Here is a 26,110-nt window from a genome sequence, read left to right on the forward strand (position 1 = left end):
ATCAATAGAGTTGACCGTCTGACAGATAAAGATTCGTGAGATTGTCCCACAAGAGACCTACTAATAAATGTATTAGAATTAAATATATATTTTATTGCAACATACACTTGGGGATTCGAACTCGAGAAACTAGCAAATCTGGAAGGAGGTGATACCACAGTGCTACAAGTCCGGTCTTGAATTTTTTTATATTTAAAGTTTAAAGATAATTAAATATCTCTCTAGATTTAAATATTTATTTTTAATGAATTTAAATCATTTTATGGTTTGTTTATTTGAATAATAGAATCTAAACAATAAAAGAAAAATCACACTTACTCGACCCATTTATTAATTATTTCATATGTCAAAAGTAATATATCAACAATGATTTTATTTAGTATATAAGTTAATCATGCTGTGGAATAAAAAAAACTTCTACATTTCGGACATTTAAGTAGCAGAAAATAACCAAGGCTTTCAAGATCATAAACGTAGGAATTCAGAATATAAGCTATTTATGGTCGGTAAGTTTTTCCTAAACTTTTTTTTTTGTTAGTGAGCAATTGAAATTTGGATTACATGATCACCGATCGAGAATTACCAATCATCCAATTTAATGCAACCATTAGCATATGATGCGACGATATATATCCTTTCAGAACATGGATAGACCCAACCTCAGTTCCTAGGAACCATGGAAGGTTACATTAATCCAGATGTTTCATCATTTATCTCATCAGAAAACGTGAGGTCCAAGTAAGATTCAGAATCAGTTTCAACCGCTTTTGTTGTTGTATCATCCAGATTATCCTATGATTAACCGAGTTGTGAGAGTAAACATGCTGGAATTTGACTGTCGGGACGGGAGATCGTCTTGGGAAGTTTGATTTTGGCCTGCTGAGATGTGAACCTTGGCCTTCTTGTATTTCACGCCTCTTCACTCTGCTGCTAGACTCCAAACTATTCGAGTTCCTCTCTTGCATCGATGGCCCAATTGGTTCAGGCTCGTCCAGAATGAATCCCCTGTTACTGGCACTGTCAATGTTCTTCTTCCATCGCTGAACTGATAGTGTTTCATTAGAAGCTTGAGAAGAGAATCAACAGTTCCATTTTCTTTGCCTTTTCCCTGATCAGGATCCTCCACTTTCTTTTCTTCCTTCATTGATGTTCTTTCACGAAGCTTAGCCTGCACCTTTCGGAATAGTTCAAGAATTTCCTTTTCTCTAGGACCGGGAGCTGAAGTTGCCTGAAATTTTTGGCTTCCCGATGCAGAAAGCAAGGATCCATTTTCGAAGAGTGTGTTTCTGATTCTTCAAGAACTTCAAAACCATCCCTTTCTGCACCGTGCCTCTTTACGTTGTGGGAGTAGCCATGCCTGTTTTGCCTCGAGTAATCCGAGTTCGTCCTATAGCACATGCTCCGTTGCTCGGACTTGCATTACACAGAAAGCCGTTCGCCTAGAAGCATGTCTCAAAGATAGAAGTTTCACATCAGAATTCAGAAACGAGCTTGATGCCACCGTGAGAAGAGTTAGATGATGTTTTTGGCAAAATTATATCTTTCTACCAGGAGGATTCAGGAACTCGGGAACGAGGCGAGGTCGGACAACAATCTAGCTTAACTGATTCATGTAATCAAAACTTCAGAATTCATTGTGATGGATTTGGCCCATTTCTACCTACAAACTCAATCAACAGCTTCAAGAAAATCAAAATCACATTGCCGACGGGGGAAATTTTATTACCATATTAGTGATTTTATTGGTGTAAATTATTAATATAACAGACAATATGTTGCGTTGGGTTTCTCCATCAGTTTTAGCCGAATATATACAGTTGGCCAACTATCAAGCCCATCTTGGCTGAAACAAATAACAGAAGCAATTTAATATGGAAAATAGTTCAATTCGAATAATTTTAATTATTATTTTTGGTAGATAAACAAAATAAGAAAAGTTATAAATGATTTGCCAGATACTATATCAGTCTGAAGATTTAAAAAATTATCGATCGCCATTTGGTAGATATGAATTCGGAAGTGCACATATATGATATGATGTTAATATTATATCTATATTATATTATAAAATTTTAAATAATTAGAAATAACTTTAGTTCGACCTATAAAACGAAAAAAAACTCAATTTTACTCAAACGTCCTATATAAATAGAGATTTTTATATATATGTTAGGCTGTGTTTGATTTGAGGATAACATAAACTAGTGATTAATAAGTAAACGATTGTCGTAGAAATGTAATATATAGTGTAAAATAATATTATGTTTGGTAAGATTTTTAAGCGTAGGATAATTTTGAATTTTTTGATGAATGAACAAAATTGTCCTTTCTTTTTTTTTCTTCTTCCACTGTCCGGCCGGCAGTGTCTGCGGCGACGGTCCGGCCACGTCGACGGCTGCCGGCTGGCCGATAGTTATCAGCCGACGGTGGCTGCAGTACCGGCGGCGATCGGCCGGACGTCGACGGTGGTGGGCCAGCAGCGGTAGCGACGTCGGCGGTGGTCGTCTGGCGGCGGTGGCGACGATCGGTGGTCGGTGGCAGCGGTCGTGGCGGGAAATTGTGGTGAGTTTGGATATAGGAGAAGGATAAAATTAGAAAAATAGGAAGGATTAAGAGTTGGATAAATAATCATAGGGAGTGAGGAATGATTATTTTAACCCACCTAATATAATATAATCATTCACAGGAGATATTGACTTGATTAAATAAAAAACATACCAAACGTGAGATAGATAAGTTTAAAATATATAAACTCACCTAATCATTCAAACCAAACACTGCGTTAGTATTTTTTGACGGCAAAAACTTGTGTGAGACGATCTCACGGGTCGTATTTTGTGAGACGGATCTTTATTTGGATAATCCATGAAAAAGTATTACTTTTGATGCTAAGAGTATTACTTTTTATTGTGAATATAGGTAGGGTTGACCCGTCTCACATATTGTGATCCGCGAGACGGTCTCACATGAGACCTACTCTTTTTTGACACATCTCACCAATTTTCTCCTCATTTCTCCCTCAACTAATTCTTACGTATTTGATAAATCATTTGTTGATCTATTTAACCATAATTCAAGCATAGAAAATTATATTTTCAACAATTATTTGAAAATAAAAGTATATTATACAGGAACAATAATAATATCCATATATAATTGTCTTTATATAACACAATAAGTATGTCAAGTCTTAAAAATCAAACATGGCTAATCATTGCAATCCTGGATAACCTAAAGCTATAAAACAAAATGAACTATGTATTAAATTAATTAAGATTAGTTAATTATTAATATTAATATAAAAATCTAATTAAATGTCTAAGAAGATGCCACGTGTCCATATCTAACAGTTCCCACCAACCCTAACAAAAACAGCGAAGAGCCAGCAGCGTTACCAGAACAAAATCTTGAATATTTCTTCCGACAGAAGAATCCATGGAGAAACTCGACTTATCGAAACTGAAGTTAGCATCTTCATCCCTAGGAGAGCGGTTGAAGACGAGCGGCGCCCAGATGGGTCGCACAATCAGCTCAAAAATGAAGGAAATCCTCCAGACCCCAACCCCGGAATCCAAGATCGTCGATGAGGCCACCGCTGAATCCATGGAGGAGCCCAACTGGGGCCTAAACCTCCGTATCTGCTCCATGATCTCGCGTGATGAGTACGACGGCGCGGAGATCGTCAGGGCTGTAAAGAAGAAGCTGGTACCGGGAAAGAATCCGGCGAGCCAGATACTGAGTCTTGATTTACTGGAGACGTGCACTTCCAATTGCGAGAAGGTGTTCTCCGAGGTGGCTTCGGAGAAGGTGTTGGAGGATATGGTGAAGTTAATCGAGGACCATAGGACGGAGCATGGGTGCAGGATGAGGGCGATGCAGCTGATACGGGCTTGGGGAGAGTCCGAGGATCTCATGTACTTGCCTGTTTTTCATCAGACTTACATGGTACAGTGACAGTTTCGTTTATGTTTTGTGGTTTCTTTACTATTATTTCATTTGTTGGTATTCTCGAATTATGTTTGCTTAGCATTGTTCATGTTGGAAACCGAGACAGGATTGAATGATTTAGGTGGGCTCGAATTTAGTTGAGTAGGCGACTTCATGGGTATTTGGGGGCAAATTTCACATTTTCTTTTTTATAATTACAAGCGGGGAATTTAGATACCTTTCTAAGAATATCATTTATGGAGTATTGGGCAATTCCTCGCTCTTTCGAGAAATCAGGGATGATGGACATGAAATTGGTGTATATTTATATGCAAACCTGGCAATTTTCAATGGTTCTCTCTGAATGATTCTTAAATGTTTTAATCCAATTGTAGCCTATGATTCCAGATTCCCAGATGACTTTTGATCAGACACTCTTAATTTGTGAATCATCTTCAAGAATTTTGAAGTGTGTGGTGTTGCATAAGTTTTTTCGTTTCCCGATATCTAATTTTGACTTATTTTGTAGTATTTGAAGTCGAGGGTGATTCCTCCAACTGCACATGGAGAAAGTTTACCTTCTAATCAACACAACCTGGAATCTTATCTTGATCCGCAGCCACTAATGCCTCATGAAAGATACCCTGTTCCCCCCACTGCCTTAGAAAATGAAGAAGATGCCACTTTCATGCATTATGGCTTCCAGACCATTGAAGAGAATAAAGAGTTTCTTGTTGTGACTCGAAATAGTCTTGATATTCTGTCCAGCATATTGAATTCTGAAACTGGACCAAAGCCAATCAAGGTTACTATTTTTGCATTTTTCCTCGTCTCTTATGCAGTTATCATGATTTTCTCGCATATTTTACAGAAGTGTCACAGCTATCACAATGTATTGATCGTGATTATTTTTCTTGTCTGGGACAGTGTGAATGAGGGTACTAGTAATTAAAAGACAATTTTTTTTTTTACCTTGTCAATGTTTTTGTGAGGTTTCTCTGAAATGTTCTTCTTTACTAGTACATAAAATTTGGTAGTTTTAGATGCTCTCTGATTACCCCTCAGCCTGATTGTCAATTGTCTTATATATTTTTCTAAGCTTTCAATAACTCTCAAACCAAAGCACCTTCTCATTCACACTTGTGTTGGTTAGTGACATTTTGTTTCGAAAGTTTCTTCTAATGGTGTTAATAAACTTAATGAATAAGACAAAGCTTTTGTTGATTACATATCCGATGCAGAGGTATCAGCTACAGATGCATACTAAGGTTCTGAGATATCGTAGAGTGTAGGTGTTAGGTGAGGCACTCATATAAAGCGAGACACCTTATGGTTGAATCTAAATATCATAAGAAAATTTTATCTCCTATAATCAAATATGTAATTAGCAAACTATTAATAGATAAATTAAAGAACTCTGTAATCAGAAGGAAACGACTGTTGTTTTATGTTTCACATTGAGTTTATTATCTTCATATTTAAGGCGCCTTGAGAAGTGCATTTAGCCATCAAAATACACGAAGATCAGAATTTCACATTTAAGGCATCTGTTTCATCGGAATTAACAAAATTCTCATGGAGCATTTTGGGCTTTTTTTGCAGGATGAGCTAACAGTGAGCATGCTAGAGAAGTGCAAGCAATCTCTACCTGTTGTACAGAGAATAATTGAAACAACATCTGATGATGAGGTCATGCTTTTCGATGCACTTAATCTCCTCGAGGAACTTCAACTGGTCATATCCAGATACAATGAAATGACAGCTGCCTTCGAATCAGGACATCAAATGAATCAAGGGGAAGAAGAACCAGCTCGTGACTACATCTCAAATGAAACTACTGTACCAATTCAAAGAGAAAGTGATGGCAAAACTGAAACTCCGGTTAACATATCGACAAATAGCGCGAAATCAGGAAAACCAAGTTGCCCAGAAGAGAGTGTTGATAAGATGGGCTAGGCATGAGAACTTACTTCCTATCTGACAGATATGTGTTCTTTTCTGCGGCTTCGAACTCAGTTTAGTTTTAGTATGAATAAGTTTCTTTTCAACAGCCTGTTGCGTACGATGTAGTTTTGTAGTCACCAGTCAGGATGTAATTAGTTAGCGGGTCTACCCGCTTTGGGATGTTTGATGACTGTTTATGGTTTTGTCTCAACATGGTGCCAAATAAATTGTTCGAAATTTTATTTCGAAATAAATGAAAATGCTGTCTTGCTCATCTTATGTGCCTAGACCAAACTCTGGTGTTGGGTTCAGTGTTGCCACGATCCTTGGTTAAGTTCGGGGATTAACCGAGCACTTTGGAACAGGACAAGAAATCAGGTTTGAATGAATCACTTGATGCATTTTGCTGGCAAATTGTTTTTCATGTGAGTTTGGTGTGCTCAAATTTGAGCAAAAGCTTGTTTTGGAAATCAAAAGTAGATAATCACTTTGTTTTAGAGGTTGCAAGTATTCTCTTACATGATCGGAAATATGTTGTTGATTACTTATAAATTAATTACGGATGAACATCTGTGGTTGGAAGGATATGTAACATACTTCACTTTTTAATCAATTTCTGCCCTAAACTCGAGTTCGGCTCGAAAACTTGTCGAGCTCGAACTCGAATTCGATAAGGTTAATGAACAATTTCGAAATGAGATATTTTCGGAGCTTATAAAATAAATAAAATTAATCATGATTAGATATTAGATCTAATCTTGTCTAAAATAAGCAATTTCAAGAAACCAACAAAAATTTAGCAGCAGTTCCCAGATGCGGCGTTCGTCGTAAAATATATACAATTTGACCAAAAGGATCATCCACAATTATAAAACAATACATTCAAGTTACACTATATTATACTTTATATATTTAAACCTATAAAGTTTTTTTTTCAATGGAACTGGTGTCAAGCTCATAAAACAAATAAAATATTTGGTTAGCTTGATTTTAAGTATGGGTTTAAGTTGGATTAATTCCTCACATAATTTATTTAAGGATAAATTATGTTTTTGGTAGTCTGACTTACATATTTTTTTTATCTATCAATTTACGATTTTAATCCAATAATTTGTATTTTTCCTTCAAATTTAGTCTTTTTTTTCTGACACGTCATTATGTTTCGAAGTCACGTTAGTATTAAAGTGAAAAATAAATAAAATTAAAAAATGTTTGTTTACACATTAAAATTATGAATTCATCGATAACATAACCAAAATATAGAAAATATGCAAATTACTGAACAAAAATGAAATTTCTTTTCATTTAAATTACATTTTAAAATTATATAATCCTTGATTGATTAGGATATGTTCTATACTACACAAATTTATAATTAGTAGTCTAAATTGGATGTTAATATTTGTCAGTATCTATTCTATGGCTTTAGCCTTTAATCAAGCATAAACTAAAGGAATGGATCATTGTTAATATTATATAAATAACTTAATATTAATCTTAAAAGAGATTGAAAAACAAATTCTGATCCAGAAATTCGGAATGAAGATTGAATTTCTTTAAATTTTTTTTATTATAAAAAATAATATTATATTATACAATAATGGACGTTCATGTTCCTTAGATTAACCCCAGACACAGACAGAGGCCTTCTGTGTCTCTACTACATATCATACTCCGTATATATAACCCCCCATATATATCTCCACCATTTTTCTAATCTTTTCTTTAATATTATTTCTTGTGATATATTTTACTGCCCTCTAATATATATGGCAACCGGCACCGGCTCTCCTTGCGGAGCATGCAAGTTCCTCCGCCGCAAGTGCGTGTCAGAGTGCATCTTTGCACCGTACTTTTGCTCGGAGCAAGGCCCTGCAAGTTTCGCAGCCGTTCACAAAGTATTCGGAGCAAGCAACGTGGCTAAAATTCTGCTGCATGTGCCTGTACCTGATCGGTGCGAGGCGGTTGTCACCATTGCCTACGAAGCTCCAGCCCGAATTCGAGATCCCGTCTATGGTTGCGTCTCCCATACGGGTTAAAGCTCAGCTGACACAGAACCTGATGGAGTCATCAAGAAATAACATTGAAAATCAATGGCCAAGCAGCAGTGATTTCGGGAGGTTTAAACGTGGGATCATTACAAGTTCATGAATCTCATCCAACTTACATGAATTATTCGGTTTGGCCACAGAGTTCTCTCGATTCTTCGATCGAGCATAGTCAGAATAATGCAATCAATATTAATGTGATTCAAGAAATCCAAAGCTGCAGAGATATTGAAACAATTTATACAGCAAGAAGAGACCTTCACAGGACTGACTTAAGTGAGGCGCTCCAAGCTTTGGCCCTCAGAATGATGAAGTTATAATTGAATACTAAATCAAATGTCCAATATGATCCCGAAATATTTTTGAGGTCTTATATACGTGTCCTAATATTTATTTTTTAGGGGCATAGATTATGTGATTTATAATTTTTTGGCTTAAATATATTTTGTGATTATATGCATGTATACATATTTATATATGTGAATAAAATGATATTAATTAATTCACGAACCAAATAAATCAGTTTATAAAAATTTATCTTACGTTCTGAGGAATTAATTACAATAATACACGAAGAGAATAAAGTAATGAATAAAAAAAGTGTTGCATGCGAGTCCATTAATTAATTGAACGATATATGGAAAGCTGCTACTTTGAACTGCATATTTTATTAGTTCGGAATGGGCTTCATATTTTTAGACTAAAAAGCTGAAAACAAAACTGTCACAAAAAGGTAATAAATTAAGGAAAGTGGGAAGATATCAAAGAAAAATTTCCAAAGATTACATTTATCATCTAATATTATTTCAAAATTATCATGAAGCACTACGTATTTAATTAATTCACAGAGGGATTCTTCGATGCTACCATACGTATAAATAGTACACTAAGATCTTACTCTGAGGCCTAAAAAAGGTCGCACGTATTTTTCATATAAAGCTTATGCATCGCATTACATTTGGGGTATTTAATATCCGCGTGGTAGCATGTACAAATCTTTCATGAACATTTGAAAAAGAATTTGGTAGTTGGATTTGAACGCCAGGCTAATTTGAACCATAATATGTATATTTTCCTGATTATGAGTCGTATTTTTTATTCACTTATTACAATTATTTATAATTAACTGTATCGTTTATAAAATGGATAAATAAATTCACTGCATGGCCCAGATTAAAATAGTTGAAGAAAGCTTAACCCATTTCCTGAATTCTGGGAATGGGTTTCCTAAAAACCCAGCCCAGTTTCTGTTTTAAGTAACTAAATCAATTCAACAAATCTACAAAAATACTTAATAATAAAAAACATCAACAAAAATAAGAAACATATAATGTTGCCTCAGTTTTGAAGTTTTTTAATAATATTTTTTAAATACTTTATTCAAATTTTATTTATAAAACAATTGAATATTAATATAAAATAAATTGGATTCATCCGATTCAACTGTTTTTAACCGGGCCGACAATTTTATTTTATTTTTTTAGTTTTTAGTATCGATCTAATCCAGGAGCTAGTGCAATTATTTGGCTCAAAATTTGATCGTCTAGTCTCGTTTACAACACAATGAGCAAACTTTAAGAGGACCAGATTAGAAAATAAGCTTACTTTTATGACGAATTTAGTCATTTTACCTTGAATATCATAAATCAGTATTAGTATAATTATTTTGTCACAAGTTTACAAAACTTCAAATTTTTATTAAATATTATGAAGAATTGAGCTAAAAACTAGAAAAAAGAAACTTCTTCGTGGTTTTTACTATTTAATACATTGTTTTCCGTTGTTCGAGACTAAATCACTATTCGATATGTTGTTATTTTTAATATGTGGAACACTAATTTTCCACATGTATGGCTGAAACCCTCTTCATTATGATGAATTATTTTTTCCTCTAATCACAATCACTGAGTTAATTAATGATACATGTTGAACCAGCACAGAAAACTTGTCTACCAAATGCTTAAAACAATATCTCACGTTCGAGTTTTATAAATGAAAAGATACGTAATAACTCTAGCATGACTTGATTCTGGATTAGTATAGACCCGATATAGATATGTGGATCGTGATCATGTATGGATCAGAAAACCAGGTTTAAGTCGTCCCCATATCAGAATATATATATATATTCGTATCAGAATAGTTTTAATTTGGTTGATGATATATAATGGATGATATAATTAATCAAGTAATTAATTAATCGGGTTTAAGATTATACTATCTTAATCCTAATATTTAATTAACTAGCTCAAACCAGAACACATGAGAACATTACGCATAAAAATGATTCTACTTATTAATTATACATATATCCAATGTTACAAATGGTCTTAGATAAAAACTAAACGATCATATAGGGTGGGATTTGATGGCCTGGCACTAGAACATCTCTGGGTTTCCCTCCTTTTGGAGTATCCAAAAATGCTTATTTCTCATATAAATTTGTAAATGTAGTAACATAAAATTGCCAGAGTATCTCTTCATGACTTCGCCCAAGAATTGTGTTTCCTTGAAGCCTTTTCAATTTTCGTGCTGTATGTACCTGAAAGCCATCGATTGGAAATCATCTGAATAATCATCTTGACAAGGCCACTTCCTGTTATTTGATTGGTTCAGATTCATGGCTCCATTTGCGTAGTAGCCAGTGTTGCTTTCAATGTTGTTGGAGATAAAGTTTGCATCATGTTGGGTAATATTGGTGGCGCCCAGATTCTGGTGGCATTGCCACCATGTTTGGATATCTTGTGGGAAAGAATGGCTTTCACTGTAGAACTTTTGAGAATTAGGGTTTGCAGAGCGATTTATGATGCCTTGAGCTGCTACTTCCTTCAGAGAAGCCAGTTGGGCTTGCAAATTCACAACCTGATAATATCGAAGGAAACAAAGGTTAATGGAAAATAAAACAAGAATTTTCCTTTGCAAGAACTCAAAAATTCAGGTGGGATGAGTCGGGGATTTTTGTTTTAGGACTGGACAGGGCAAAAATCTGCATATTTACAAAAATTATGCGTAAAATTTCGATATTTTCATTTGAAAAGGATAATATATCGGCATCTATGACAAGGATCGCTCCAATTTCTCACTCAATGAAAATATTTAGCATCAAAATCCACTAAATTATATATTTTCCTCGTTCTTATTCTCGATTATTCCATAATTCAGTGATCGAACCAAAAAAAACACCAGCGTTTAATTCGATCTTTTTCCGTAACGCCTTATATCAAGTGATATATATGTATATACACTAATGTTGAAATGAAAATATAGAGTTGGATGTAATAAGAAAAAGGAAAACAAATCAAACCTGTTGTTGGAGGGAAAAAATATGTGAAACGCAGCCATAAATAGGATCTTGCAGCCTAGCTTGAGCTTCATACGAAATCGTGACTGCTGCTTCAGACCGATCACTCACCGGAAGATGAGTTAGCAGTTTGGACACATTACTGGCCCCAAAAACCTTATGTATGGCTGCAAAATGTGTAGCACCATTTTCATGGCAGAAATAAGGTGCAAAAACACAACCCCTCGCACATTTTCTTCTCAAGAATTTGCAGGCGCCGCAAGGGGAACCAGAACCCGCCATTTTAGAACAAGTTTGTTGATCTTTTTGGGGTTTCAGTGGCTGCTGATCTTTAATGGGTTTTGATTATATTTGCAATGGTACTAAGGTTAGTTTATAAATACCAGAGGGATCATATTTTATTGTGTAAGTTTATTACATGTGGTTCCCTTACTGGGCTACATTCTCATTATTTTTAATGATAAATGTGCTCTTTAACCTCTGTCATATATATTTTTTTATAAATAGAATTTGGTTTAAGATTCCATTCAGTTTACTTGCAGCACAAAAGAGCTAATATAAACCAAACCCATTCTCTTCTTTTTCCTTCTACGTACAATTAGATTTTATAGCTTGGCTTCTGATAATTGTCAGAAAATTTCTACTGAAATGAATGCAAGGATGGGGGAGATTCTATGTTTTATTGTGATCAGTATTATTTTCCAACATTTCAACTGGCTCGTGAATTCTATTCAGATAAAATTTGATGATGTAATAAAAATATTTGTAACCTGTTTTTTTAATGTTATTTGTAATATGTTTTGTGAAAACTAGTTAGCGATTTCGTCGGAGTAAAAATAGATTTTATTTAAATAACTTCATTTATTTTGTACTTTATTTTTTTATATGCATGTTGATATAGTCAAATTTATAAATTTTTATTTTTAAAAGAATTAAGTTTTGTGTCAAATTTCTTGAAGATTCTAGCTGGCAGTGAGTATTCAACTTTATAATTAATGAATGAATGACGGTGAGGAATTAATTCAAGAAAATTACATAGGCAATATAGCTTCAGACCGATGCTGATCTCCTACCAAAAAGTTAATCAACTTCGATTAATCATTTTGTAATTATGGACTAAATATTTAATGCTCCAATTAATACAAACTTTGACTGGTATTCCCTTGTATAATGTATACTATTCGATATGTAAAGTAAGTGAAGATGTGAAGATGAAGAAATGTCTTTCATTTGAATCGTTTAATTTTAATTAATTGTTAAATTTTTTATATATATTATAAATCCTAGTTTAGAACAGTTTGATTTTAGCTGTTTTCCTTTTATCTTCTTTTATAGGATAATACTCTATCAAGAAAAATTATATTTTTCATCTTGTAACTTATTGTAGGACCGAGCGTTTTCCGCTTTACCAAAAGATATAACTCGTGATAATTGTGCAACTCAAATCTTTTAAACCGCACAGTAGTTCAAGCACAATGGTTCGATCGTTTTTCCAGCAGGGACAATTATTGCACCCGAACAACTTCTTTCCCAATAATTACACTCATTGCAATAAATGGGAATCGAACTCGTGACTTTGGTTCTGATATAAATTGTAGGACCGAGCGCTTGCCGCTTTACCAAAAATTATAGCCGATGATAATGGTGTAACTCAAATCTTTTAAATCGCACAGTAGCTCAAATATCACGATTCGATCGCTCTTTCAACAAAGACAATTGTTATACTCAACAGTTATGATTTTTCATTTTGTGTCATATTGTCGTTTTTTAAAAATGTTAAGGATCGATAATCGAGATCAAATTTTACACGTACGTATTTAATTGTAGGTGGAGATTTTGTACTTTTCTAGTTAATGGAGAAAGTTAGGAGGCTTGTAGGGTGATCATGTTTCTTTGTGATCAATTGGTAGTTCCTCTGTCTTTAATTTATTTTTATTAAAAAAATTAAGCACGCAGAACAATGGTGGCTCTCAATGATTCTACAATTAATTAGTAATTTGGCAGGTTCTTTACCCTATAATTAACTTCATCGTCCTCATCATCATCGTCAAAAAATAAAAACTATTTTAAAATTATTTGAGATATATATGAGTTAATATTACATATATTTTCCTTAACTTTTTACTTTTAACATTGCATGCATCAATCTCTTTCCTGACAAACTAAAATTTACAACACACCTTTTTTCATACTTGAAATCCGTTCTTGTTCAGAACAACAATTACTTTTATGGTAGAACGATCGAAATCTTGCATTTTACGTTATAAAATATTTGAATTGTAGTACCGAATGTTGGGTCTTTAGTTTTAGTAATAAATCACAAGATTATCATAGGTTAATTTTTTATATATCATATAGTTGATAAATAATAGATATAGTACACATGATTTTGAAGGTAAAATGCATGGTGTCCTTTTCGCGTGTGCCGTTGGTATATATCTTGTCTCTAATCTCTTCGACTCTCAATAATTAACTTAAATCAAGTGTATTTGTTGGCCACTAAACCAAGAAAACAAAACAATTTATATATTCAGACAAGAAGTAATGTTAACTCATCGTGTGATCCTTAAAATAATCAACTTATAGGGACAATAATGTGAGGAGGGGTTCTCAACTAATAATCTATCAGAAACACTACACCATATGAATTTATCTAGGTAATCCTTCTTCACACTTTAATGGGATTGCGAATAAAATTTTACTCCGGTATATGTGAAAAGACTGCTTACATTGTTAATTTCATAGCAAAAAATAAACACAAAAACTCTTATGAAACGACATCATGAGTCAATTTTATGAAACATATATTTTATTTGCGTCATCCGTGATCAAATATTTCTTTTATTGTATATATGAATAGAGTTGACTCGACTCATGAATATTAAAGTTTCGTGAGACCGTTTCATAAGAAATCGACTCGTAGATAAATAATATCATTATTATCTATTTGATTTGTCAAACTAATGAATCATAATTTCGTGTTAAAAATTAATCGCCACACATGTTTTACGTAAGTGGGCAAAATATATTGAATTTAATTAATATAATGAGTATATAAAAAAGTTAAAAAGAAAGCCGAAAGAGACATTAATCACCTAGATTCGTGGTATATAGTACGTACAGATCAACAACGTGGTCAATTATTAATTCTTTACTCTTTTAAATAATAAACAATTCGAGATCAGTTCAACTTCTAAAGCTGTACACAACTTGTTAATGAATTAAATATCCAATATCAGCCTAATTAGGAACATTAAATTAAAATATATTTTCCGACGTACATATTTATATAATATACTAAAATTAAATTATAGAATATTGATCATCAATAATTCTATTTGTTTAATCAAATTAAAATTATATAACTCAGGGTATATTTTAAATAATCTCTCCGCTCTCTCATAAAAAAAATATTAAATTTTACGTGCAAGATTAAATGGGTTTTTATCTTATCTTTTTATGTTTTTGTTTTTCTTCCGAACAAAAATAGAATCCAGGTGAAATCCTGTTTCTTGGTTAAACTTTTTTAAACCTTAATACATTCTTTAAAACAGGATTTATTTACATGTATTATTCCAATTTTCGTACTTTGAAGAGTTAATTATAACCAATTCCAAGTCATTTTGTTTAATTATTAATGAATTATACACACATATCTCTTACTATTTATTAAGGTTGAGTAGGTTAGAGTAACTTCCTTGGTCTGTTTTTTAAAATACCTAAAATATCCTTCACCCCCACTCTCTACATTACTAATTATATATATTAATAAAGTGTTAAAAAATAAAAGCAAGCCACATGTAGTTTAGTGGATAAAGCCTATGTTTTTTAATCATGAGGTTGTAGATTCAATTTTTGCTTGGGTCTTTTTTATTCTTTTTTAATTTATTTTTTAGTTCATATATCAAAATTATAATGTAGCCACTCATTATTTCTTATAAATATATTTTGATCCTCATTTAAATATAAATCAAATAAATTATAAAAACATATCGTACAAGCACGCAACGTGTGCGTCGTTGTACTAGTATATATATATAATTGATTTTTCCTACTTTATGAAATTATAAGCCTTTTAAATTATTATTTCATACTGCTACAAACTTTTATGTCTCGATCGTTGGAATTAAATTGGATGTACTTACCTTCAATAACCTAATATCAGTATTAATTTAGTTACTTTCAAGAAAAGATGACACCTCTATGTAAAGAAATTACTCAAACTTTATATTTTTTTTCAAATATATAAAGAATATGTCGATGAGTTATAGTCTATCTTACACGAAAATATCAAATTTGGAACGATATTTTGAGTTCAAGATTTAATTATACATAACATCTAGACTAAAATAAATAAAAGGGTTTTGAAGTGAAAGAAAGGGCATGTTTGGGTTGATTGATAAAGATTGGTGTTGGAAAGTGATGCCGACATACTGCCATTCCTATTTCTAGTCAAGCAGACAAACAGTGTGCACGTGGGTCCGACGCACGTGTTTGGATGATTGCAAATATATCTAGGGTTTTTCGTTTCTCCATATAATAATCATAAAATAATATAATGAACCATCTCATGGATACTAATATGTGAGACGAGTCAATCTTACTCATATTCACAATAAAAAGGAATAATATTAGCATAGAAAATTATATTTTTTCATTGATAACCCAAATAAGAGATTTATCTCACAAATTCGACCCGTGAGTCCGTCTCACACAAGTTTTTGCCAAAATAATAACATTATATTGCTAATTTCTCACTTGAGAAAATAATTGTCTCATTAAAGCTCGAAATAACTTTAAGTAATTCGATTTGGTCAATGTTATTTACGCTCCAACGTTATTTATGTAATATAAATTTGGGTGCAAATAATATCTCTTTCAAATATTTCTGATTGGGGAAAAAATGAAATCTTTGGATACTACATATCATTTGTTTGACAATCATAAAAACTCAAGTGAGACGGTCTTACGAGTCAATTTTATGAGACATATATTATATTTGGATTACTCGTAAAAAAATAGTATTTTTATTGTAAATATGAACATGGTTGACTCGTCCGTGATACCGTCACACAAAAAACCTACACTAATTAAGATGTTATTTTAAAAAATATCAAGCTTAAAATAGAAAAATAATATTCCAAAACTCGCCAATGATTAATGTTTTAATTAAAGTAAAGTGTAGTTTGAAGAGGAGGCAAATCTTCAAAGTCCAAACCACAATATAGGGATCGATATCTAATTAATTTAGTATAAACATTTAGGATGCCTTATTAAGAGATGTAATGAAAGGGATGTTTTTGTTTTTGTTCACTAAGAAAAGGGACTGGACTTGGACGTGACTTCGAGCTTTGAATATATATATATATATATATATATATATATATATATATATATATATATATATATATATATATATATATATATATATATTTATATATATATATATATATATATATATATATATATATATATTTATATATATATATATATTTATATATATATATATATTTATATATATATGTGTGTGTGTGTGTGTGTGTGTGCGCGTGCTATCCTCGATCAAAACTTGATTCGCTTCATTGATGTATAATATCCAACCAACATGATGATTAATTAAAGATTATGGGGGTAAAATAATTCATTACAAACTTATCATAACAATGCTTGACTCGTTCCTTTCTAAGTACTGTAAAACGCAAGAAATAAACATAAATGTTACATGGAATGAAGCCAAGAAGTTTTATTTGACTAGACACGCGGAGGAAACATGCCGCCGCATATTTGCCTCCCAAGTTGTCATGTTCGGCATAATGGCGTCACAATGTGGGTTCTCAATTTGAACGAAGTACTCTTCCTTCCAGGTAAATTTGATGAATGAGGTCCCATCATTCCCAAAGATGTCCTCCCTCTGTTTAAGGAAAATTACTTTCTTCGGCTGATAATGATGCTAAAACCATCTACTTTTATATTATAGAATCAGTAAACATGAATTTTATTTTATTTTCTTAAAAAAAAAATAACAGAGAAAAATCCATAATATTTTCATGGATTTTAAAAGACTAGATCAAGTTCAAGAATTGAATTACATATCAACTGTTCGTATTTTCATCACAAAAAAACAAAAATGTGGTACATACAATAACGGGAAACGGTGGAACTAAATAATTTGCTTTATATAGAAGCGAATATATACAAAACATACCGGAGTAGTCCGGCTGCCCTCTGAACTTCGCATATTCAGCCAGCTTTCTAGCTATATCTTGCACAAATGACACGACAGCTTGTTTTGCATTGGTAAAGAAAAGAAAAACAAGAAGCTAAGCTTAATTATGATGCGAATATAGCTTATTACAAATGCCAAATTTTGAAGCGATCAAACTGTAGCATCGACAACCGATAATACATATTTGAAAACCATAAGACACGAGAATTTTTTTAAAAGAAATCTCACTCAATCTATTAATCTGACAAAAATGTCAAAAGAAACCAGATATTGTAAGTGACAACAAGAAGAAAATACACTCAGTGGTCATAGTGAAGAAGCATAAAATTAAATTCCCGCGGTCGACAGCTGCCTCTAGAGGTTGAATTTGAGGTGAATGGATCATGAAGCCAATGCTTAGAGAAAGAGGGGACTAACTAGAAATCTTAGTTTGCAAAATCTGCATCAGAGACCATAAAACATCCATCCGGTGCATGCTTTTGTTGTTCTGTCCCTAGGCAGGTAATGCTACTATTAGAAAATGAACGAATAAGAGAGAAGCGTGTGCATAACAAAAGAAACTTCACGAGTCAATGATCGTGGAAGACAACGTATGAAAGTCTTGGGATTCTAGATCTCCATATTCCAACAATCAGCAACTGTCTTTACCAATTTTTTTGACACTTTAGTTACTTCACCAAATGGAATGCCACTTCAGGAAACATGCCAGATGTGAATCAATTCCCTGAATATATATATCACTTACAGTAAGATTTATACCTCAACCACAAAGCATATCCAGGTCTTATTTCCATATGCTTCTGAAACACCTTTCAGAATAGTTAAACCCAAACTCCTGATGGTTTCTGCTATATCGAGAAACTGGCTGCACCGTTCACACAACATCTACATGGATAAAAAGGGATAATAATGAATATTAGAAGATAAAAATATATATATGATGTGTTTTCTTTTTCCCGACACAGTCAACTCTTGCTGTGCAAACTTCGATGAGTATAAACTTTCTACTCTTTGATAAGAAAAATTCCATTTGATGGTTAAAAACTATGCATTCTTGTTGTTGGCTGAGAAAATATGGATGGATAATGAAACATTTTGATACCTCAACAAGCATTTGCCCATGCATATTTATGTTTTCCACTATTATTGGGAAAACTTTGGAGTTATTTCCCACTTCCATGGCCCAACTCGAACCCTGCTCACTTGAAAATCTCCACATATCGGTGTTCTTGTCAAGCAACTGTAAAATCACATTTGTTCTTAGATTAAAACAAATCGTATATAACATGTAGCGAATTCAACCCAGTTGGTACTGAATACTTGGCTATCCATACACAGTTTCAATAGAATTTGCATTCCAAAGATGCAAACATGCCGCTACAGAATTCACGATAACATCTTTGTGGAATGGAAATTCTCCTTAGCAAACATATTATGCTCTTTTCGTTGCAAAGAATTCATTTGATAAAATTCCATCACCAAATTAAGTTGTTAATGCAGTTGTTCGAGCTTACTGGCAATACAAATGAACCTGTGTGGCCCACGACAGGGTTTATTACAGTCACATTTCTAAATTTATCATCTCTTTGCATTTATTCTAGTGAACCTTAAAAGCATCACCGCAATAGTAGAACCTCAAGATTGTGTGCCAACTCCCACTCATTAGTAAATATATTCCCATGAGTGAGAAGAAAGGTTGAAGTAGTGAATTCCAACCAATAGGAGTGATAGGACCTTGGATTGAGCAATATTATACCCTTACCTTTGATGCAGAGCATTTATGCAGCTTCTCCGCATGCTTGGTGATGCTTTGCAAAAAGAGCATGTGTTTGATTGTTTGCTCAAGAAGTGAATCAATACTGCACTGTGTCATTTAGAAGTTTCAGCACATATTATACGTAAAATAAAAAGAAACGCTTCAAAATCAGGAAAAATATAGGTATCGACACCACTTTTGATCCACTAGGAACAAGCTCTCGCAACTCCTTTATTCGATCTTGTATCAATTGCCTGTCCCTTGGCCTTGGCCTAGAATTTTCACCAGTCCTGGTTCTCTTTTTATTCATCTTAACTGGTTCCCGCAGTCTTTCCAAGAGTCCACTCCCTCTGCTAGAGCTGGGCGACAAAAGACCTTTCAAAGACTCAACACCACATGGTACCGAGTTCAAGCTACTTGATGTGGCTCGATCAAATGAGTAGCATGTGGATCTAATGGTACCAACACTGGTGCAAGGTGTTCTTTCTGCAGAGAAGAGACTCTCCTCGGTCTCTTGGCATGATTTCGCAATGTTTGCATCATCATCTTTACCACTAACTTTGGCCACCAATGCATCCAAAAGGTGCATATCAGGGTTCTCCATCAGCAAACTGCTACTACCCATTTCCTCGGGATTTTCAATAGCCATATCAGAGTTTTTTTTCCCTTCTTCCCAGACATAGCCATTCTGCTTTCTAAAAGAGGGTCCCAGTGCTTCATACAGCTCATAGCCATAAGAAAAACGGAAAGGAGAAAGATGCATCTCAAAATTATCAAACTTGCTTTCTATTTCTAGATTCCTCTCGAAGTCTGGGATGCAACTGCTCACTTGGAGTTTCTGGAACATAAAATTCACTTTGATCCTGAAATGTTAGAGAATCGAGATTTTCCAAAGGAAGGCATGATAAATTCATCTGATGACCATCAGTTGGTATAGTGGTGTCATATAAATACAAGTTGTCACCCTTGACATTCTTAACAGCTGGGAGACTCAAGATTTCTGGTCTTTCTCCCAAATCCTTGAGGTCATTTGTTTCTTCTCCACACTTAATCTCACAAAAAGATCCCATTGCTTCTTGTCTTTTCTTCCTTGTAAGAATACTTTCAGAACTTGAGGGAAGTGAAATTTCATTCTCCGGCATTGAGCACTCAGATCTTTCATGCTTCTTCATTTTGAGTGTTAAAGAGCCTCCCGATAGAGGAGAAATAGACGCGTGATTACTCCCAATGGATGAAAGAAACTGACAACACAAACTCGCCCCATCGTCATAAAAAGAGCTGCCCAAAATCATTTTATGGTCATGATTTCCTGCTGAATTCGGAATTCTCGCACACGCATCTGACTGACAAGTCATGTAGCAACATGCAAGAGGGGGAAAATGAGTTTATCGACTTTATACGTAAATACACGTGGATAAGTAGAAAGTGTGATAATAGAGAGAAGAGAAAGAGAGACTCACTAGACAAGAATTTTCTAGGGTATTATGAAGTGAACTGTGAATACCACCAGCTAAAGAATCTTGCAGATCAGAAAAAACATTTCTGATGTGCTTGATCAATTTCAAATCCTCAGATATCTGATCAGCTCAAACATAAAAAAAAATTGAATGTAATTTCCGTATCAGGAGAACGGGATTAGGATTACGGCATTAACTATTAGAGCCCCCTTTATGTAAGTATTTTTAAAACTAAGTGCTTATTTAATGTCATCATCCAGACAACCAATGATGGTGGCTGGAAAAATATCAAGCAGAATTCAGAAAATTTGGAGCCTAATTTGTCGTTCCTGTCTGTTTCTTTAGGTTTTTAAATGTAGAGGTGAGTTGTTACTATATTGCACAAACAAATGCTAACCAAAGGAAAAAAATATTTATTTATCAACTCGTTTAACTGAAGTATACACAATGATGCAGGATAGGGCAAACAAGGTCTACCCAACTTTCTCAAATCAAGAAAACATCACAATATCAAAGCACAAATGACCTCATGGCATCTGTGATTAGAAGACGTATATAATAACATACCTCATCTATCAAAATATTTTTATCAAAAAAGAAAACATAAGTTACTTCATTGGCTATGCTACCAATACAAAGCACTATCAGCCAACAAGCGCATGTAATCGATCAATTTTTCCAGTGTGCCCAGCATAAAAAATCATAAGAAGCAAAGAGGACAGTTGAGTTAGAAAATGGCATACTTTATGCAAACAACCAAGTTGTACGACTCCATGTGGAATAACTGCCACAACTGCAATGGTCTGCGAGATAAGAAATCCGCCATCATTAACACACCTCAACAAAATCCGAAGAGGATCCAGGTTGTTGTATACAACATAGGTTCAGAAGCTGCTTTCCAAAAGAAACAGAATGGCCAGTAGAATTTTGAAGGACATGAGATTTCACTTGAGCTTTCTTAATAAATCAAAAGCCGATTGTTACAAACACCAAGGAATTATTTTGTCTTGGTGCGATGAAAAAGGAAGAACAAAGAAATGATGAGAAATCAATAGCAAAATGTGAAGATATTAGCGAAGAATTATCTCAGCTGGTTTCCTCTACCATTTCCATCGGGCTGTGATTGAAGCTGCCAATATATTCTTGACAATGTTTAGATTCAGATCGGTACTTATCGAGCTCGAGCCAGTTAAGAAATTAGTTCACCTAAGCAACAAAGCTGATTATTTTTATCATTGATCAGGACTTCACAACCGGTCATGTAATTTTAAGTACTCAATTCAAAATTCAAGCTCCAGCCACAAGCATTATTAGTTGAGCTCCAACTCAACAAATTTATACTCATGTACAAAACACACTCAAATCAAACAGATAGCCCAACTTCAACACCAACTTCTAATATTATATAATATATATATATATAGGCACACACACATATATTTTTTGAAATATAAAGGAAATATTTTCAGAAGCCACTTAAGCATGAGTTTAGTTGCCACTCTGTTTGAATGGATGATTTCACTTTACCACTGAAACAATTGACATAAGAATTGATAGTATAAAATAGAAGCAAACAGGATGACAGATTCACCTTAATGCCAGCTGAAAATTGATTTTGCCATCCATCAAAAGTCTGGAAATAATAAACTTTTTCAATTAGAACGGGTGAGAAGGCACCATGTGATTTGCAATAAAGAAGCAAAAAATTTAACACCATTCATCAACACTTTTATTGCCATATCTCCCATTTCAGTTTCATATTCCAAAGACTCTTGAGAGGGAAATAACCACCGTACTCCGTACCACAGTTCTCATAATTAAACCAAAATTCATAAACATGAGACCCCTTCCTGTTGTGATTTCCATAATCAAAGCATCCCTAACCTGGTACAAAAAATCATGGCCCCCATTTATTCCAAATGGAAAATTCTAACACTAGGACCACGTGCAACAATCAAAGTGTGCTTTTTAGTCTTTCTTACAAATATGTGAGTGGGGACCAAATATAGGGCACTGAACCAGGCGAACTATAACAATGCAATTACACTAAGAATTACCAAATTCTTATGCAATTAACAACTACTTAAGTTATAACAACAATGTCTCAAGTAAAAAAGCTAAATTTTAGTTAACGACATAACAATAAAAAACTACGTAAACCGCACTCTTTTTTCTAACAATAACCATCAGTTTTGTACTTGATGTCACAACAAGAATTACATTATGAAAATAGCTCTATTCCATAAATGAATCGTTTCAACATCGTAAGAAAAAGATTCCAGACCTCCGATGTGGAGGAAAATTCGGCAACATGTTTATCTGAGTAAATCCATGAATGCTTCCCAGAAACTGCCACTTGTCCAACAATCCTGCGCAAATAGAAAAGATGAGAAAACTCAAACAAATCAAACATGTGTGCATCTTTCAAGAAACAAATCTTTAAAAAAAAAAGAAGTTAAAGAAATCATTGGTTTCTACAAAATTCACTCATAAAACATTGACCCTCAGAGACATATTGATGTTTCCACAAGCATTAGCTACAATAATAGTCGATTTTAGTTATAGAAAAAAAAAACAAAAATAAAAACAAAAACAAACACAAGTAAAACAAAAACAAGCCTGGTAAAACATGGATGTGAGAAAATTTTGTGGACATGCTAAAAAACAAGCCATACCCTTCCCCGAGAGAATATACTTGATATGACATCTTTGCCACGGCTAAACCCAACAGATCATGCGAATATAGCCCATAATTCAAGCTGTGAGCTGCCTCGATGAAATATTTCTTATCTGGGTATAGATTTCCGTCATAATAGGCATCCTCCCAAGTCAATATCCTGCATAAATTTGCAGGTGTAAAAGCTGTTAAAATTAACAAATAAAGAACCTGTCTACAATGGGTCACTACCCATGAAAATTCTTTGACAAGCCGAAAACTATTGATCAGTAATGGTGATTTTATTGTATAAAAAAATCTTAAAATTCAGACCAGAAACTAGTAATGGCACTCACATCTGTTCTTGATGTTTGAGCTTCCAGAAAATTGCATACTTCCAGCCAGTGTTAAAACAAAGGCTCCTCAGCATCTGCTGTAATTGGCTTTCCATCTTTCCTCCTCCCAGCAAACGAAAATCCTAATTCAGAACCCAATTCTAAATGGAAAGAAACCCGCAAAATCCGTATGTTCAACCCCGTCTTTGAAGTAAAATTCCTGATCCTAGCTTCCCCTGTAAGATCCTCTCCCGGCTTGTTTCCTTCTCACCCGTCTCTTGATTACAGGACCCACCGTTGGCAGCAACATTCTATCATCCTTCTCCATCTCCTCTCCCACTATTACACACTAACCCAAGCGCCAAGCAACAATCAAAGTACAAACTTTTGTCTCACAAAAATACAACCAAAAAAACAGCACAAAAATCTAGGAAAACACCATTCATATCCCACCCTTCAAGCAATTATCCATATTTGATCACACTTCAACCTGAAGAAATATCAAAGAAACCCTCAGAATAGCCTTTACTGAAATTCCTCACAGAAGAGCAACAAAACCAACCAAAGCCTTCCAGAATTCACTACAACCAAAAGACTCCAACTCCAAGAAACTAAAAAAAGATTTAGAAATCCTACTGAAACACTCAATCTAACGAACAAGGAAGCAAAAAAACCAGCTAGTTATCGTATATCAAACGACATTGAGCAGTCCATGGCAGTTTCCTTCAGTTCATTAACTTTCAGCTTCCGGAATACAAATAACTCAACACACAGGTTCAGAACGAAACTCAGCACAGAAAAAATGAGCAACGAATCCGTTTGCTGCCATTGGAGTTTCGATCACGAATATCAAGCATCAATCACGACATTTCAGGGGAGAAGAGAACTCGAAAAAGACAACCCTCTACGTTAAAGGAGAAAAGAAAAGTGGGTTCTCGAATAGAAAGATGAAAACTTGATTCAATCGTATATTTCCTCTAAATTTTCTTCGAACTCAAAAGCTTTGCTCTTTATATACAAAGAAAGTGATCAGCTTTTGTCGACGCTACAGTTGACACCCGCGCTTTCTCTAATCCTCCGCTGGGAACTTTGCGCCGCACACTGTTAAATGTCCATTATATCCCGAAATATTTTTCGTTTTGCCCTTTCAAAATACAAAATAACTAATATTAAATAATTCGATTAATTATCATAAATATGATCGTTTATAAATAAATATTAAATTTTAATATTTAGAATTATCGGAAATCTTTTGTTTTATATTAGTTATTTTCATTATTAAAAAAAACCATATTAGGATCTAACATATAAATTGAAAAAGAGAAAAATGATATAAGCTAAACAAGAAAGGGTGATGATGGAAAATGAGGTGCGCTTTTGAATTTAGTCCACTTTTGTGGCAAACAAAATAATATCAATGTGAATAAATTTGCTTCTTATTCTCAGGTCATCGAAATTTTCTTTTACACCTTTTCATTATTCACGGCCCACCAACTCCACAAAGATTTGTAAGATCGTCTCACAAAAGATCTATTCGTTTTTGTTTTGCTTTTGGATGTATCGAAGTAATTCATATTGCGTTTTCTTTCGGAGAGATTTCAAATATCGATTAACAATCCAATTTAAATTCAAGCAAAACTAAATAAATTGAAATCCAAAGTAGAGTATATTGAATTCGAATCAAGATCTCAATTTGCCATTCAACAATAATTTTTACTGCTAAAAGTTGTGACACCTCAATTACATTTGTCCCCTTTCTTTTTTTGCCATATAATGTCATGGTTTCAAAGTGGGATTTTAATCTAATTATTGCCAAAGCCACTAACAAGTAGATATGGTACTTGGCCATCAATCATTATTTCATACAGCTCACAAAATTAGACATAGTGCCTTGCTCCACTTTCGATTTCTACCCCCCTTTTTTTCCTCCTATAAATTTCAACCGTAATTTTTGGTTTGTTCCATGCTAGCAGTAATTTATGATTGATGTCAATAATTTTTTATAATCTTTTCTAACTTTTTGAGACAACGAAAATATCGCATTAATTTTATTATATTTTTTAATTGGGTCGAAAATTAAATGTTAGAGCATAATTAAACGTTTTTTTCTACATAATAATTTAATTTAGTCAGATATACTACATATTATAAACTATATTATATGTTTTATGTAGCAAGACTAGATAAAGTGGCCACCAAGTTTTTTGTCATTTGCATCATTTCCCACTTTTACTTTGTGGGATTTATAATGATCCTAAGTAGATCTCTTAGCCTAACTTTTCACTAGCATCGTGAATATACATAATAATGATCGAGTAGTCGTTTGATATACGTCTCTAAACTTTGTTTTATATACTTGTGTCGATTATTGGCCAATGTTAAATTTTACCCTTTTTATTTTACAAATGTTGCTATTTTTTATTTGATTACGATGGAACTGTTAGAATAAAAATGTACATT

The 26,110-nt window shown here is 33.6% G+C and overlaps 3 protein-coding genes and 1 pseudogene across 3 annotated transcripts; 1 reads left to right on the forward strand and 3 right to left on the reverse strand.

Moving 5' to 3' along the window:
- Nucleotides 1-479: 479 nt before the first annotated feature.
- LOC140803640 (rho-N domain-containing protein 1, chloroplastic-like) lies at nucleotides 480-1,998 on the reverse strand (annotated as a pseudogene).
- Nucleotides 1,999-3,380: 1,382 nt separating this feature from the next.
- LOC140804029 (TOM1-like protein 2) lies at nucleotides 3,381-6,145 on the forward strand. Its single transcript, XM_073159892.1, has 3 exons — nucleotides 3,381-3,945; nucleotides 4,457-4,732; nucleotides 5,530-6,145. Exons 1-3 carry the CDS (start codon nucleotides 3,436-3,438, stop codon nucleotides 5,881-5,883), a joined length of 1,140 nt encoding a protein of 379 aa, XP_073015993.1. The 5' UTR covers nucleotides 3,381-3,435; the 3' UTR covers nucleotides 5,884-6,145.
- Nucleotides 6,146-10,213: 4,068 nt separating this feature from the next.
- LOC140803784 (LOB domain-containing protein 29-like) lies at nucleotides 10,214-11,559 on the reverse strand. The gene is made up of 2 exons (XM_073159661.1): nucleotides 11,224-11,559; nucleotides 10,214-10,781 (listed from the first exon to the last, which is right to left on the reverse strand). The coding sequence occupies exons 1-2, from the start codon at nucleotides 11,500-11,502 to the stop codon at nucleotides 10,440-10,442; spliced, it is 621 nt and encodes a 206-aa protein (XP_073015762.1). The 5' UTR covers nucleotides 11,503-11,559; the 3' UTR covers nucleotides 10,214-10,439.
- Nucleotides 11,560-16,896: 5,337 nt separating this feature from the next.
- On the reverse strand, nucleotides 16,897-24,729 carry LOC140804031 (transcription factor EMB1444-like). Its single transcript, XM_073159893.1, is given in 13 exon segments — nucleotides 16,897-17,131; nucleotides 17,426-17,939; nucleotides 18,206-18,331; nucleotides 18,549-18,686; nucleotides 19,209-19,310; nucleotides 19,399-20,011; nucleotides 20,013-20,545; nucleotides 20,663-20,779; nucleotides 21,403-21,462; nucleotides 22,251-22,292; nucleotides 22,944-23,028; nucleotides 23,335-23,496; nucleotides 23,672-24,729. Coding segments are annotated over 12 exon segments (2,154 nt in total). The 5' UTR covers nucleotides 23,767-24,729; the 3' UTR covers nucleotides 16,897-17,131; nucleotides 17,426-17,858.
- Nucleotides 24,730-26,110: the final 1,381 nt, after the last annotated feature.

This window comes from Primulina eburnea, chromosome 10 (genome assembly GCF_022965805.1).
Source record: "Primulina eburnea isolate SZY01 chromosome 10, ASM2296580v1, whole genome shotgun sequence".
Taxonomy (NCBI): domain Eukaryota; kingdom Viridiplantae; phylum Streptophyta; class Magnoliopsida; order Lamiales; family Gesneriaceae; genus Primulina; species Primulina eburnea.